At 48.0% G+C, this 16,194-nt stretch overlaps 1 protein-coding gene across 4 annotated transcripts in view; it reads right to left on the bottom strand.

The window, feature by feature from the left end:
* The window catches only part of FOXN2 (forkhead box N2), an 85,973-nt gene that overhangs the window by 16,349 nt on the left and 53,430 nt on the right, over nucleotides 1–16,194 (bottom strand). For all 4 annotated transcript variants that reach the window (XM_014962351.1, XM_014962352.1, XM_014962350.1 and 1 more), the window contains one exon: nucleotides 3,587–4,137. In XM_014962351.1, the coding sequence (XP_014817837.1) occupies nucleotides 3,587–4,123 (537 nt within the window). In that variant the 5' untranslated portion in view covers nucleotides 4,124–4,137. The remainder of the gene's footprint in view (nucleotides 1–3,586; nucleotides 4,138–16,194) is intronic.

Genomic DNA, 16,194 nt, shown 5'->3' with positions numbered 1-16,194 from the left:
TTCAACATAAATAAGAAAATGAGTTGTTCTAAATTATCTGTCCTAAAATCAGACACTGAGCAAAAGAGAGGTCTCCTCACACCTCTTCTCCTCAGTGGTATCGATTAATAAAAACATTCACAAGCTCACAGTTGTAAAAGCAAGTCCAGCAAAGAGCACGGAGACTCTTCAGGGCTTCCAGCTCCAACCTGTTTTTCACTTCAGGTCCTCCTGTGCTGGGCATCAGACACTGCTCCCTCAGAAAAAGCAACCTCCCTCTGTAGACCTCTGTCCCCCCGACCCCCAGGCTACATGAGAGGGCTAAAGATGCAAAGAGCATTACCCATGTCTTCTGAGAATCACTGGCCCACAATCACACCTCCACATCTCCAGGGGCACCAGGGCCACAGCAGGTACACTGGAAGGCCCAGGGACTGGCTCCAGCATCATCCCCTTGCTGTTCAGCAGCTCCAACCTCCATTTCCAGAGAATCACTGACATCTCATCTGTCTGGATGACACAAGCTCAACTGTAGCTCTAATGAGATAGGGTATTTCAGCTCCTAAGTCTATCACCTGGGGAAAACCTTGACAAACCACTTTGATAGATCCAGCAGCATCACCGTAGGTGCATACAGAAAGGCTAATGTATGTTTTAGCAGAAATTTGCCATATATACATGAAAATACGTGCAAAGCAAACCACCATCCATGGCTACACCTGCAGTGTGACGTTGTGCAGCTCAGTGGAAACAGCTCTGCAAAGTGACAGACTTGGTCCTGGGGGATCACCTGCACGTGCTTTGGAGGTTGTTTTTTTTTTTTACTCCAGATCTGCGACAGCAGGGTCTTGTGGACAACGTCTGGGAGCAGTCAGGGCACTCCTGCAGCACCTCCCCTCCTCCAGGTTAGCGCCAACCAAAATGAATCCAGTTCACGGGCCCCAAAACTGCCCTGCAGTGGCAGCTCATGTGGGTAAGGGAGGGGGGGGGGCGGAAATCAGGAGATTCACTTCGAAACATGAAGTCCAAACCAAAATATTAGCGTTATGGCAAACATGAGGAAGGACTCTTCATACTTTTGCTGCCAGACCTCCAAGAAATGATTTAGTAGCTGACAGCAATAGGCAGGGAGGTGCCAGAAAGCAGCCTGTCCCACCATGGGGGTAGGAGGGCATAGACACCCCCTGTCACACCACACATTTCCAGTCTTCCAATATGAGAGCCCAGATTCACCTGAAAGGTTTTAAAGCCCTTCTTACCCTGACGTTACAAAATAAAACATGCTCCTCTGGTGCAGCGTGCCACAGGCACCTCTGCTTCCACAGGCACTCGGGACAGAAAAAACCCGACTACATGCTCCCTTTGAGACACAATTAAGATGCCATTAACAAAGGAAAAAAAAAGGAAGAAAACACAAAATTATCTTGCTGTCTCAGAGAAGCACCCAGAGGCATTGCTGGCACATGGTTACAGGCAATTATGACCAGCAAGACAAGCTTGCAAGCTATGGCCACTCACTGCAACAAGTGACACCCGAGGAGCTCATCCAAAGGGGTCTGCAGGATTCCTGACATCCCCCGTGGCGTCTGCGTGTGCCACAGGCTTATTTTGTAGAAAGAATTTGGAGCAGTACCCTCATCTAATCCTTTTCTAAGCAGGGTAGAGGGTAAAGATTGAACTACTGTGTGCTGGAAATGGGGAAGCTCTGGCAAAGCTTCAGGAGGGACTTTTTTGGGGTGGTTTTTGTTTTGGTTTTTTTTGACAAATGCAGTTTCTGTTTCTTAGGAATTAGAAAGCTGTGCAGTCTCTAGAGCCTTGGGAAAATGCTGACAGTGCACATCAGTATCACCTTACTGGTAGTGGTGACATCTAGTCTACATTGTGTTTTTCCTACTAGAAGTGTCTCACCCAGCAGCAAGCCATGCTTTGGCTTTCCTTCAGCCACTCTGAGCCCAGCAATCATAGAATGGTCAGAGTTGGAAGGGACCTCAAAGATCATGGAGTTCCAACCCCCTGCTATGGGCAGGGACACCTCCCAGTAGACCAGGTGGAGTTGGCAGGGTAAGTAGAGGACCGGCCAGTCCTGCTGCCCACGTGCCAAGACACAAGGTTTGACTGGTAACTCCTAGACAATGAGGGTTTCCAGGCTGGAAATGGCTGGTCTTTGGCAGATCCACATACAGCAGGAACTTGGTACACGGATTTAGGAGATTTCCCTGCCCCAATTTTTCTGAAACTCTTGTGTCTGTTCCCAGATAGAGCCACGCAGTCCTTTAAGAACACCTTCGCCATCTGTGACAGCATGTGGTCACAGCTCAGGTCCACGTCTGTCATGTAGGCACACCTTCCAGTATCTCAGTTACTCCATTACAGCACCTGGAGCCACATTAAAAGCCCATCTAACACTCATCAGGACTTGGCTATGGGGGAGTTGGACTGGACTCACCATGCAGCAGCAAAAAATACTTTTTTTTTTTTTTCAGGGCAAAGTTGCTGCTTGGAAAAACAACAACCTAACAATTTAATGTAAAAGTAGGGATGTTGAGAAGTGGTGATGTTCAGTCCTACCAGTACAAGGCCATCCTTCCTGATGCCCACTCAGCTCCAGGACCTCTATCTACAGCGAGAAGCTGTTGAGCACGCCAGGCATTGCATGCATTTCTGATAACAAACCTCTTACCACACGGGCTGACCTCCAAGCACACGGGTCCAGAATTTGTTTGTTGACTTTTGCTATGTGGTTGGTTGGTTTATTTAAGCCGGAGCCAAGTCTTTGAGGAACGGGGTGGGAAATGAGAGCGGGGAGGAAGGAAGTCACCAGTAAAATGGTACAAGTCAGAAGAAGGATTTGTACAGGAAAGAGCACCCTTGGCTTGTGTCCGCACCAGGCGGAGACACACGGTGTTATGACACAGGTTAAAGCAAGTATATTAACATTTATTACGTATATAACAGTATATTAAATGCAGGAATTTAATGGGCAAGCTAGAGATCAGAAGGGAAAGAGTCAGTTTAATATTAAAGACAGCTGTTAGACTGAGAAACAGCCACCTACACGCAGTCGGCCTGCAAGCAAAGGGCACCCTGCAGAAGACCACATCTCCACCCAAAACGGGCAAACACCCATGCTAGTGTATGTCCCCCATCTCTTCTGCTTCCCAGTCGCAGCCATGGCCATGCTGGAAAAGCAGGGAAGGAGAGAACACACCTCAAAACTTCAGCATTGGAAAAGAGAGAGAGCACTGGGTTTAAGAAGCTCCAGCAAAAAGACATCCTAAGACCGATGTTCAGAATATCAGGCTGGGTACTGCAGGCTACCAAAACTATAAGTGAGTAGAAACAGGGTCCTTTGCCTGTTAGCTGGCTTTAAAAAGGATGCACCACAGTTAGCTCTACCCAGGTCAGCACCAAAATAACAAACTCAAGTGACTTCTGTCCTCCTGTGATTTGTCAAAAGTGGCACTTCCAAACCATCTACAGCTGCAAATAAAGTGCTAGAGGACGTGGAGGGGAAAAACCACCCCAAAAAGTCCTGGAGAACAACTGACTCTTCTCCGTTTCCCCCTGAATTTCAAACTCCATCCACCTCCCTCCCACCAGGTCTCACCTTGCCATGGCTTCTCTCCACCTTTCGGAAACACTTGTTCAAGGAGAGATTGTGTCGGACTGAGTTCTTCCAGCCGGTGGGTGCCGTGGCGAAGTAGGGGAAGCGCTCCAGGATCCAGCTGTAGATTTCCTTGACTGGCAAGCTCTTGTTGGGGGAATGCTCGATCGCCATGTAAATGAGAAGGCTGAAAGAGTAGGGGGGTTTGGAAGTGGAGGACTTTTTGGGGGGGTTCTGGTAGCAGGATGGCGAGAAGGATGGCACGCTGTCGCCCTCAATGTCATACAAGGGGCTAACGATCGGAAGACCCTCGCTTCCGAGGCTGAAGTTTGTTAGGAGGTTAGTATTTTCATGCAGCCAGTTCAAATTTGTGAGCTCGTCGTCTGCAGAATCTTTGTCCACCACGGTGGCCTTTGGCCGGCCGGCATCGCCCGCGTCGGGCAAGCTTCCCATCCCGTGACACTGCCGTAGTCCTGCAGCTTTTTCTGCTCCTGGCGTTTCAGCTTTCTTATCCGGAGTCATTCCAGTGACTGGACCCATTTAGCTTTATTGCTCTGCAAACAAAGGAGACCATCAGCAATCAATGGAAACCTTCAAAGTCACGTTGAGCCCACCAAACCCAAAGGCAGTGCTGCACCATCCCCACACCCTGCAGGGATACCACCAGTCGACGATGAGAGCCAGGGTCCAATATGAGCACCCCCAGTAATCTCATGAACACATGTTAACTCTCATCCCCAGTTTATAACCAAAAGGTATGGGAAGCACTTGGAAATGCTCTATTTATCTTGAAACAGCAATTTGGAAAAAGAAATAATAGCTGTTTTGATGTCAACATCTGAAATCTGAAAAAGACCTCAACAAGTAGCATCTAATCCATTCCACACTCACATTAACTTTTTTTTTTTTAATCCATTTACTCATTATGTTGTAAATTGACTCTACTTAGAAGTGTTTGCCCAAAGAGTAAAAAAGAAGTTGCAAAACTTAAATTGGCATCAAGTGAATTAATGGTCTCAGCACAAATGAAGTCTTTACAAGCCTCTACAAGTCACAGACATTCCCAAGTACTGCCTCCCCGTTGCACCAGGGAAAGATCTGGCCAGCCCATCAGTTCAGCTTGGTCCCATGGAGCTGCCTGGGTCCAAAAGAGAAGGCTCCGGGGAGACCTTAGAGCCCCTTCCAGTACCTAAAGGGGCTACAGGAGAGATGGGGAGGGAGTGATAGCACAAGGGGTAATGTTTTTAAACTGAAAAAGGGGAGATTTAGATGAGATCTTAGGAAGAAACTCTTTCCTGTGAGGGTGGCGAGACACTGGAAGAGGTTGCCCAGAGAAGCTGTGGCTGCCCCATCCCTGGAGGGGTTCAAGGCCAGGCTGGATGGGGCTTAGAGCAACCTGGTCTGGTGGGAGGTGTCCCTGCCCATGGCAGGGGGGCTGGACCTGGGTGATCTTGAAGGTCCCTTCCAACCCAAACCATTCCATGATTCGATAAACCTGGCTGGAGATGTATTTGCCCAGCCTCTTTATTTTGGAGGAGGAGAGCGATGTGTGCGATGGAGGCATGACGTGTGTGACACAGAAGGACAAGAGGATACCTCCATCTCACAATCCCTAACAGGAACCAGAGCCCTGCCAGCCTCGGGCAGGCGTGGGGTGCAGAACTTGTGCCTCCCCCAGAAAAAACGTGCACTGGGTTTCCCACCAGCAATTTCTCCTCCTCTTTTCATCTGCTCACACGCTTTCTCACCAGCTCTTTGCCAAGCTGGGTTGACAGCAACACCTGCACCTGTGCTCACCAGTACTCCTGCTGGAAGCCATCCCCAAATTTTCTATTTAAGTGCGGGGATGGGCGTGATTAACTACCAGCTCAGTCATTAAAAAAGAAAACATAAAGCAAAGCGAACCACTCCAATAGCTGGTCAAAAATAGCTTTGCTCTCCCTACAATTTACTTCTCCCCCGAGCCATCAGAGCAGATTTATATTGGCAGGCAGTGATTGCAGGCTTTAAGCACAGCCATGTATACATATGCTTATGTCACTTTTTCAATCCTTCCCAAAATGAAAAAAAAAACCAAACAAGCAAAGAGCTAGTGATAAAAATCATAAAGTGAGACAAACCCAAATCCTGCTGCAACGCGAGCTGCACTGTTTGCCTTATAATGAGTAACTTTACCTCCTTGTTCAGCGCCTCTTTGGGCAGGTACCTACTGGCTCACACCTCTCAGCTGCCTATCAGTAATTTTAACCCTCGGTTCATGTTGCACGAAACATCCCTTTGCAACTCTTCACTCAGCACAGCAGCTCAGGAACATCCACATTCACACACACACACACATGCAAGTTTTGGGTCACTGGATTTATTCCTTCGGTGAACGTGGGGCAATAAAGTCTGTTTTACAACCCAGACGTGGCCTGGGCACTCTCACAGTCCTCTCAAAAATACAGAGGGGAGAAAAACCTGTTAACTCATTAAACTGGCACTTAAAATCACCGAGGTATTGTGGTGTCAACACGGTATTTGTTTGCACACCATTACGTCTTAGCAGAGAATCATTAGAATAATTAATACCCTATTTAAAAAAATAATTCTTTGCAAGCAATATGCTTATAGCAAATAACACAGGCTGGTGCCACCTTCCCTTAGTAGATGCATTACAAAAATCCACATCTCATATTACCTGCTTAGTGCCAAGTTCACCACCTCGCCCATCCTCTACACAAATACATCAGCAGAAATTAAAGTATTTTTTTCTAGAAAGCTCTAAAGGCCATTATTAGACTATTAACATCTAACAAAAAAGGAAAATAAAATATAAAATCACAGTTCCATAATTACTGCAGTTTTCAAAGGTTGTTCTTCAGTGGTCTGGATCGAATACTGCGCCAAGGGTAATTTAAATATAGAAACAGCAGAGGAGGAGTTATTTTAATGAAGTAATACTTAACTCCATTGCAATGGCAGTGATGAGAGGGGTAACATTGAGGACCATCAACTGATAATTTTGGCACGGCCTTTCTGGAGACAAGCACTGTTCCTAGACAGCATCACCTCAGTCCCAACGACCTAACGTGCTTGATCCCAGGCTACCCTACACTTGCTTCACCTGATGTAACCTCCAGTTCTGACTAGTTTACTCTGGCCCGCTGCTGCACCAGTCCAAAGAAGAAACCAACACCGGCAGCCTTTCTACAGCAAAGGACTGCAAAGCCATCAAAAGCTTGCCCTTCTCCTAGACAAAGATCAACCACAGCAGCTCCAAGGGTACCCCACAGATAGGCTCATTAACAGACACGTTAATGTCCGTCTCACCTCTCAAGGGCCATGCGGACCATAGGACCTCCTCACCTCTCATGCTCCCAAGGACTGTATAGCCCATAGGACCTCCTCACCTCTCAAGAGCCACACAGACCATAGGAGGATCTCTATTCTGCTGAGACAGCATTGCTTTCTGCCTCTGGCAGCCTGGTGGGTAGCAACAGCAGCGCCACTGGAGCACGCCTGAAGGCACACAACTGGTCAGCTTGTGTGCTCTCTGAAGCCCCTCTTCATTCACACTGACCCTTAAGGACATCCAAAATTCACAGAATCACAGAATGATACGGGGTTGGAAGAGACCTCTGGAGCTCATCTAGTCCAACCCCCTGCCAAAGCAGGGCCACCCAGAGCAGGTTGCACAGGAACTTGTCCAGGTGGGGTTTGAATGTCTCCAGAGACGGAGACTCCACCACCTCCCTGGGCAGCCTGTTCCAGGGCTCTGCCACCCTCAAAGGTAAGAAGTTCTTCCTCACGTTGATGTGGAACTTCCTATGTTCAAGTTTGTGCCTGTTACCTCTTGTCTTGTCAAAATTCACAATTTCTTTTTCTCCACATGTGCTCTGCTTGGCCGTAAGCAGATGGGGCTGTAAATACACAGCTTCCAAGCTGTCATTTTCAAGATTACCACTTCCAATAGCTGGGGTTTTGTATTCTGTATAAGGGTTGTGCTGTCCAAAGCTGTCTTTGCTGTAAGCTAGCAGGGTTTCGTGAACAGAGATGACCAGGAAAGAGCACAGAAGCAGCTCTCAATGCAGACATCATGATAACATCTGAGATTCCAAGCATATTCAAGGTATTTTTTTCCCCTAGTGTAATGGCTAGAAAGGTTGATGCAAAGAAAGTCAGAGGTAGACACTAGGATTTGCTCTCCACAGTGCTCCCACCCAAGCACTGATGTGAAACAGGGAGGGAGGGAGGGAAGAGGGAAACAACCTTATTTCCAGGAGTCTTGTGATTTTTGGCATCACTCAAGAGCACCCATAAAAGCCAGGAGAGGACCTCCCTGCTGATAAATGCTGATCCGGCACCCAAAGCCCAGCAAAGTCCTGTTCTTCCACACCATTTGCGACCCAAACCCAGGTCTGAAAGGCGCGATTAAGGATTAAGGTGTATCCAGGTCACAGTCAGGTTCAGAGAAGCCCTAACAGATTGGAAAAGATTCAGTGTCGCAAGACAAGGTAATATTTCTACAATCTTTTTTCAAACTCATTGAAGAGCTAAGTTTGGGAGAGGTTATGGGGCCTGGGAGGTCCTTGGCCCAACACATCAGCCCAATACAGATTTGCACGCCTCCCTATATGTCCCCAGCTACCACTTTTTTGAAGGAAGACCTTGAGCACCCCTGTATTCTGGTTTGATGAATGAGCATTTTAGAATACAAAGCTGCTTTAAACCTAGGCCAACTGCTTTAAAAACACTGGAAGTCCACTGAGCATATCCTCTACCAAGCAGGGAAGTGCACTTTTTTTGGAGAAGCCCTTCTTGAAGAAATCTCGATTTCATAGAATCATAGAATGTGTTGGGTTGGAAGGAACCTTTGAAGGTCATCTAGTCCAACCCTCCCTTCCATGGGCAGGGACACCTCCCACTCGACCAGGTTGCCCAAAGCCCCATCCAGCTTGGCCTTGAACCCCTCCAGGGATGGGGCAGCCACAGCTTCTCTGGGCAACCTCTTCCAGTGTCTCACCATCCTCATTGTAAAGAACTTCTTCTTGATATCTAATCTAAACCTACCCTGCTCTAGTTGAAAACCATTGCCCCTCGTCCTATTGCTACTTTCAGGGGACAAAGCCGTAGCAGATACCTCCATCCCACCAAAAGTGGCCTTCTCCAAAACCAGCAGCGTTGCAGGTAACAGTGCACAGACATTTAGTACTTTAGTACTATGGCCACCACACCTGGGGTCCCCGACCTGGCAAGAAAGAATTCAGCCTTCTGGTTAAAAGATGCCATAGCCTTGTTTGTGCCAAATTAGTATGTGAGCAGAGCTGCTGTTGATTGACCCTAACGTTCTCTCCAGTGGCGTCAGATGGAAGGTGCCATTTGGCATCCCTACAACATCAGCACCCCAGGTTAGAACAACCTCCTCCACAACTTAAAGTACCTATTTATTTCTGTAGGACTGGGACTGAGCAACTTGGTCACCTCTGCCAGTAGTGGGAAGACCTGGAACCTACTAACAGTGCAGTAATTTCCCTACTGATTTAAAAAATAATAATAATAATAAATTAAAAAAAAATAAATTACCATGTATTGTCTAAGTCCAAGGGGTAGAATATGATTTTAATCCAGGAAAAGGGATTTTTAGCCGTATCACACTTAGGTTAATGAGAGTGACTTTAAAACAGGTTTGGGGCGTGCAGCCCTAATTACAGAGCTGGGGCACCTGTGTCCTCTACACACAACTTTTGTACTAACGTATACACACTCTGAGAGAATATTTTAACAAACGGGTACGTGCCTTTGCATGCAACTACACCAACAGCAAACTCTTCTATTGATTTCTGATATTCCCTTCCACTGACGGGAGGGGTATCGACACCAGGGGCTGTCCCGACTTAAATACATCAACGTGGGTTGCGTGTTGATAAAACAGCCCAAGAATTAGACAAATAAATGACTGTCACCCCTCGCTTACACGAGTTTAGGATGAACTTTGCAGCCAGCACGCTCCCAGCACAGCACCAGCTACAAGTTTTTGGGTGCGTTAGAGGGAAAAGCAACAAAAAGAAATCTGGGCACCACCAGTGAAAACCCATTGATAAAAAAAGCACCGCATCCGCTTGACCGGCAGCGTTAAAAGCATGACACCAGACCATTTCCCCCCCATTAATTTAACCTTCCCCCCCTTTCCTTATCTCCTTTGTCTGGGGCTGCCCTGCTCCATCCCCTGCCCACCTCACTGGGGTGGCTCGGCGGGCTGGAGGTCAGCCTGAAATCCTCCCCCCCCCCCACCCCCGGCCCCGCAAAAGACCTATATTTGATTACACCACCATATGATGTCACGTATCCAAGACAACTAAAGGCATTACGGTCTCCCGGGGACAAAACCGCCTCTCGGCCATAGATTTCGGCAAGCTGGGACCCGTTGTCTGCAGAGGGGAAGAGCGGGCAGATTGCAGCCCCCCCAGGGGACAAAAAGCACCCTGAGATGCTCCCAGGGCAGCACCCGTGACATTCAGGGCCCTTCCTCCTCCTCTTGGTTTGCAAAGGAGGGAGGGGGAAGCAAAAATAATTGTTTAAAACCTCATTAAAAAGGTGGTTATTGGCTTCTCTAAACCAATCTGAAAAAAAAAAAACCAAAAACAAAAACAAGAAACCAAAACCAATCAAGATCCAGACAAACCTTAAGCTTTTTTAAGACAAAATACCCAACCAAACAAAAAAAGAATAAGAAAAAAACCAATGAAAAGGTCTGATGTTAAAAAAAGTTAAGAAATGATGCAAAATTTAAAAAGGGGAAGGGAATAAACCCTTATCCTATCTTGGGGAAGGGCATGGAGTGAGAGAAAGAGATTTCACCCAAGATCTAGTTTGTATGAAAAAAAGTTTTAAGTTTTTTTTATGAAGTACGTACACATACACACAAACAAGCTGTTTTGTGATTGAAATAAGTATCCAAATCAAAAATGATAGATAAACTCAGACATGCCCAGGCCCTAATCCAGACCCTGTGCATGGCCCTGAGCCTTTGGGCCATTTATTCCAGTGCTGCCTGCAGGGACTTGGATATGGTGAAGCCTTTCCAAAGGCTACAGTCACTAATGGACAAGTTTCCCCGTGCCTCAGTTTTAAAACACGCCCATGAAAACAGTCTAACAGAGAAACTGGGAAGTGAAAAAACCCCAACAAATCCAGCAGTGAAATCTAACCTATTAAGAAAATCCCTTGATGTCACAGAGTGGGGAAGTGCTGTTAAGAAAAACGCTTTACTGCCAATGGTAGCTTTTCAAAAGATGCCTTCGGGTCATGTTCCTTAAATTCAGTACATTGCTTGCTAAATGGACTAAAATGAAGAAAAAAAAAAATAAATGTAAGCCATTGATATGTTCACAAGTGAGCCATTTGAGCAAATGCCTTCCAAAATAATTCTGATGCTAATTCCCTTTCCAGGGTAACCGCTCCGCCTGTTTCTCCACCATCCTCTTGAAATAGAAGTGAATATCATTACATTTCAGCTGGTGTCAGTGACAATTTACCAACACCAGAAAACATAATGCTATCCTTTCCATGCAGCCTTTCTGCCTTCTTCAGAACCTTAAAGTTCCAGAACTCCCCATTTTCAGCTGAAAACCAAACACTTGGCCCCAAGATCAGGCTGGATGGGGCTTTGAGCAACCTGGTCTGGTGGGAGGTGTCCCTGCCCATGGCAGGGGTTTGGAACTCCATGATCTTTAAAGTCCCTTCCAACCTGAACCATTCTATGATTCCATGACCTCCCTGGCCAACTTCTGCTTAATTTTACTCCACAGCTGTTGAACTTGGCTTTCTCCTTCAAAAAAAAATATCTTTTCTTCTATACGGTGATCCCACACTGGAACAACTGGACCAAGCAGGTTTCTTGGATAGAAGAATGGCCCAGTTGAACCATACGTTGAGGTACACCTTCAGATGCAAGGCTACAGAAGATACAAGTTTCTCTGAACTTGAAAGGCACCTGTGCTAGCAAAACCAGACCACCAAAGTACAAGACGCCATCTGACACTTCTCATATGGCTCATATGGTCAAAAGCCCAAAAGCATATTAGCTCATACTTTTCACTACTCAACATCCCTAAACCAAACCAAACCAGCTGAGAGAGTTGGGGTTGTTATTCAGCCTGGAAAAGAGAAGGCCCCAGGGTGACCTTAAAGCCCCTTCCAGTCCCTAAAGGGGCTCCAGGAGAGATGGGGAGGGACTCTTGATCAGGGAGGGGAGCCATAGGATGAGGGGGAATGGTTTTAGACTGAAAGAGGGGAGATTTAGATGAGATCTTAGGAAGAAATTCTTTCCTGTGAGGGTGGTGAGACACTGGAACAGGTTGCCCAGAGAAGCTGTGGCTGCCCCATCCCTGGAGGTGTTCAAGGAAAGGCTGAATGGGGCTTTGGGCAACCTGGTCTGGTGGGAGGTGTCCCTGCCCAGGGCAGGGGGTTGGAACTTGGTGATCTTCAAGGTCCCTTCCAACCTGGACCATTCTATGATTCTATGATAACCAGTCTGGTGATGGACCTCACAGAGCAGAGGATGAGTGATTGATGCTGTTGCTTGGCAGCAAGTGTCCCCAGCTCCCACTCGCTCAGCTCTACTTTATGCGAGTTTTCCAATGGCTGAGCTCTCTCCACATCCAGTAATTAGCTTTTAGGCGAGCATGTAACTTGCCCCAGTGAAAGTGTCTAAAAGGAAGCCAGCAAGGGACCGCACTCCAACCTGGAAACTAAAAGTAGCAACAAACTGCAAGGTAGGAACACACTGAACATCATCCGAGAGAAGAAACAAAGCCCGAGTGTGGTATCAAGACGATTCCACCACTTCCCTGAGCAGCCTGTTCCAATGCTTGATAACCCCTTCCGTGCAGAAATGTTTCCTAATATCCATCCCAAACCTCCCCTGGAGCAACTTGAGGCCTTTTCCTCTTGTCCTATCTCCTGTTACTTGGGAGAAGAGCACGGTGAGGATGGGACAGAGAGCTCATCAGCATACACTGAGTCAGAAGGCACATGTAATAGGACAGGCAATAAATCAAGACATATCACACATAAAGGCCCAGCCAAAAAAAAAAAAAAAAAAAGAGAGCAGCAACATCTCAGGGTTTTCTTGTTTTCCCTTGTTTCTTGCGGGCATCTTCTCTGGAAGCCAAGGAAGCTGCTGCCAAGGATTTGGGAAGAGACCCCCCCATAGGGGCGCAGAGGGCCCCTCTGGGATGCTGGGCTGGGAGGGGGTGTTTGCAGCCCTTCCGATGGCCGGGGCCGCAGCCGCGCTGCCGTGAGTCACCCCGACAGCAGGAAGTTGCCCAACAACCATCACCCTTACAGGCGGCGACATCCTCTATCTGTGAGTTCACACACACGTTAACGGGGAGGGGCAGGGGCGGCAACCGCCGCCAAAAGAAAAACCTCCAGCAGCCAAACGGGATAAAAGGGGCAGAATTTACACCTGTGCTAAAAAGGCAAGTGAGCGTGCACCACACTGTCCGTACAGCTACAGCCTCCACTCACTAAACAGACCACCTTTCATCGGTGTACAGCCGGGAGAGGAACGCTGTGTTTCACACAGCCCGTCTTGCACCACGGGGGTGCGGTAAGAGCACCCCGTTGAAGGGGAACGGCGTCAAGAGATGCACAAAATCCCAACATCTCTACTTTCTGTCACCTTCCCCCGGCTCGTTCTGATAAGGTGAGGCAAACCCACGTTTGGAGAAAGTCTTCCGAGTGCCTGGGGTACTTCCTCCCATAAATTCCTTTGAACCCCAAACCGGTAGCCAAGGAGCGACGGCAGGGGAGGAAGGTGGAATTGCAACCTCCATGAAACCAGCATCAAAAATTCCACTGTTCTGATAGGAACTGACATTCCCACACATAGAATCATTCAGGTTGGAAAAGACCCTTGGGGATCATCGAGTCCAACCATCAACCCTACTCTACAAAGTCCTCCCCAACACCACATCTAAACAACTCTTCGACACATCCAAGGATGGTGACTCAACCACCTCCCTGGGCAGCCTACTCCAGTGTCTGACCACTCTTTCTGTGAACAATTTTTTTCCTAATGTCCAGCCTAAACCTACCCTGTTGCCACTTAAAGCCATTCCCTCTTGTTCTGTCGGTTGCCACTTAAAGCCATTCCCTCTTGTTCTATCGCAAATTACCTCTGAGAAGAGACCAGCACCAGCCTGGTGAATGAACCTCATCGCTTTCTCCAACCAACACGAACCTCATCACTTTCTCGTCAGTTTAAACCCATCCACAGCACCCTCAGGTGCCAAACTGCCTCGCTCACCAAAAGAGTTTGCCCACGCTCAACGTGCCAGGTTCTCCAGCCTGTGTTGAGCGGGCAGAGCCTGTGGTTAATGAAGATGGTAAAAATGAACCTGACGTGCCCTGAAGCCTCCGTCTGCTTTCCCAGGCACTACACTCCTCACTCGCCAGGTGAGTCCTATTCTCGTCTGACGGGACCATTATGCATCCCAGTATCTGCTCCACTGCTTACTGGACTGGGACGTCCTGACACTGAGATAGTTACTGGCAATGCTGGTGCCTTCCATCCCGACAGAGGACATGGGAAGGCTCCTCAAGCAGAAAACCTGCGCTGGTTTGAGCTGTAAAGGCAGCACATTCCTCAGCTGGTGTCCCTTTTGGATAAAAAAAGATATCTTTTTTTATACCCTCTATGCTGCACTCATGAGACCCCACCTGGAGTACTGTGTCCAGCTTTGGAGTCCTCAACACAGGAAGGACATGGACATATTGGAATGGGTCCAATGGAGGGCCACGAAGATGATGAGTGGGATGGAGCACCTCTGCTATGAAGACAGGCTGAGAGAGCTGGGGTTGTTCAGCCTGGAGAAGAGAAGGCACCGGGGAGACCTTACAGTCTCCCTTCCTACAGGCCTTCCAGTACCTGAAGGGGGCTACAGGAGAGCCAGAGAGGGACTCTTTGTCAGGAAGTGTAGTGACAGGACAAGGGGTAATGGTTTTAATTGGAAGAGGGGAGATTCAGATGAGATCTTAGGAAGAAATTCTTTGCTGTGAGGGTGGTGAGGCACTGGAAGAGGTTGCCCAGAGAAGCTGTGGCTGCCCCATCCCTGGAGGGGTTCAAGGCCAGGCTGGATGGGGCTTTGGGCAACCTGGTCTAGTGGGAGGTGTCCCTGCCCATGGCAGGGGGTTGGAACCCGATGATCTTTAAGGTTCCTTCCAACTCTAACCATTCTATGATCTTACTTCTCAGGCTGAGCAATCCCTGGGGAGCACCTTCATTGCAGCCTTGGCAGCAGCACCCAAAGGGGTCACAGCTTCTTCCTCTGGTCAAGATGCTGATGAGGAAGACATCAACTGAGTTTTATTCCAGCAAGGTCCCTGAGAGCTGTGAGTGCCTCACGCCTGAAGTGATACGGGGTTGGTGCTACAGCCAAGGCAGCAGCTACAGCCACCACAGCATCTCCACCACGCTCTGCAAGCCTGAACACCACGTACAGCAGCAACCCTCAGCTTGTGGGGAAAAAATATCCACTAAGAGCACAGAAAAGCCCTACACATGCTTTAGGCAACTCTAAATATACAGACTGATAATGACCATCTCCTCCCTATTTCTACAAAACTCAAGCCACGCAGCTGGGCACGAGCAGAAGCCCAAACCGCTGCGGCAGCACGAGGCCCAGCTGAGGAACAGCACAGCCTGGCACTCAGCTAAGTTCATTAGCTCAAGGTCTGTGCCGCGTTAATTGATGCTATACAGCTCTCAGTTCAGAGCTGATGCGTCCCAGCTATCTTCTGCAGAGCTTGGAAAATGTGAGTTGGCACCTGCCAAGAAGAAAGAAAAAAAAAAAAAAAAGACAACAACTGCAAACTAGTTCAACTTTTTCGACATAAAATAGAATTGATAGATTCACAGAATGGTTTGGGTCGGAAGGGACCTTAAAGATCATCCAGTTCCAACCCCACTGCCATGGGCAGGGACACCTCCCACCAGACCAGGTTGTTCCAAGCTCCAAGATAACGCCAGCTTCATTTACCCTGCATGGATGTAGCATCTCAACAGACTCCTAGGAGGTAAAAAGACCCCAAATCAAGCAACCAACAGAAGTGATTCCACACAACGATATATTTACAACCCAGCTGTTACAGAAGTCCTACCTAAATGCAATTCTGCCAATAAGGAGATTGGGAGAGTGTCTGTGTGTGTATATACATAGAGTACAGTATATAGAAAATTACCTTGATTTCACAGGTGAGCCTCACACCCAGTCAAGTCACCTCCACAGCATTCCAACCAAACACAATTCTGCATTTTTAACTTTACGTTTCGCCCCTAACATCCATCCATCCCCAGGCCGGCACCGAGGTGGGGAGGGGGGGGGGGAGTTTATTGGGCCCCACTCAAGGTTATTCCTTATTTTCTGCTTTTACTCTTTGTCCTCTTTACTCTTTGTTTGGGCCTCGTCAGGATCCAAACCTTTACCAACAAAAAAAAAAGCCAGGTTCCATGCCTGTATCAGAGCAGGATTACCCCTGTGTCCGAGGGGGGGGGCAGCCAGGTGGGCAACAGGATGCTGCTCCTCGGTGGCCACCACACTTTCTTGCCCCTAACTCCATCAACC

This window comes from Calidris pugnax, unplaced genomic scaffold, assembly GCF_001431845.1.
Source record: "Calidris pugnax isolate Ruff unplaced genomic scaffold, ASM143184v1 scaffold147, whole genome shotgun sequence".
NCBI lineage: Eukaryota > Metazoa > Chordata > Aves > Charadriiformes > Scolopacidae > Calidris > Calidris pugnax.
This window is presented reverse-complemented; position numbering and strand designations above follow the sequence as displayed.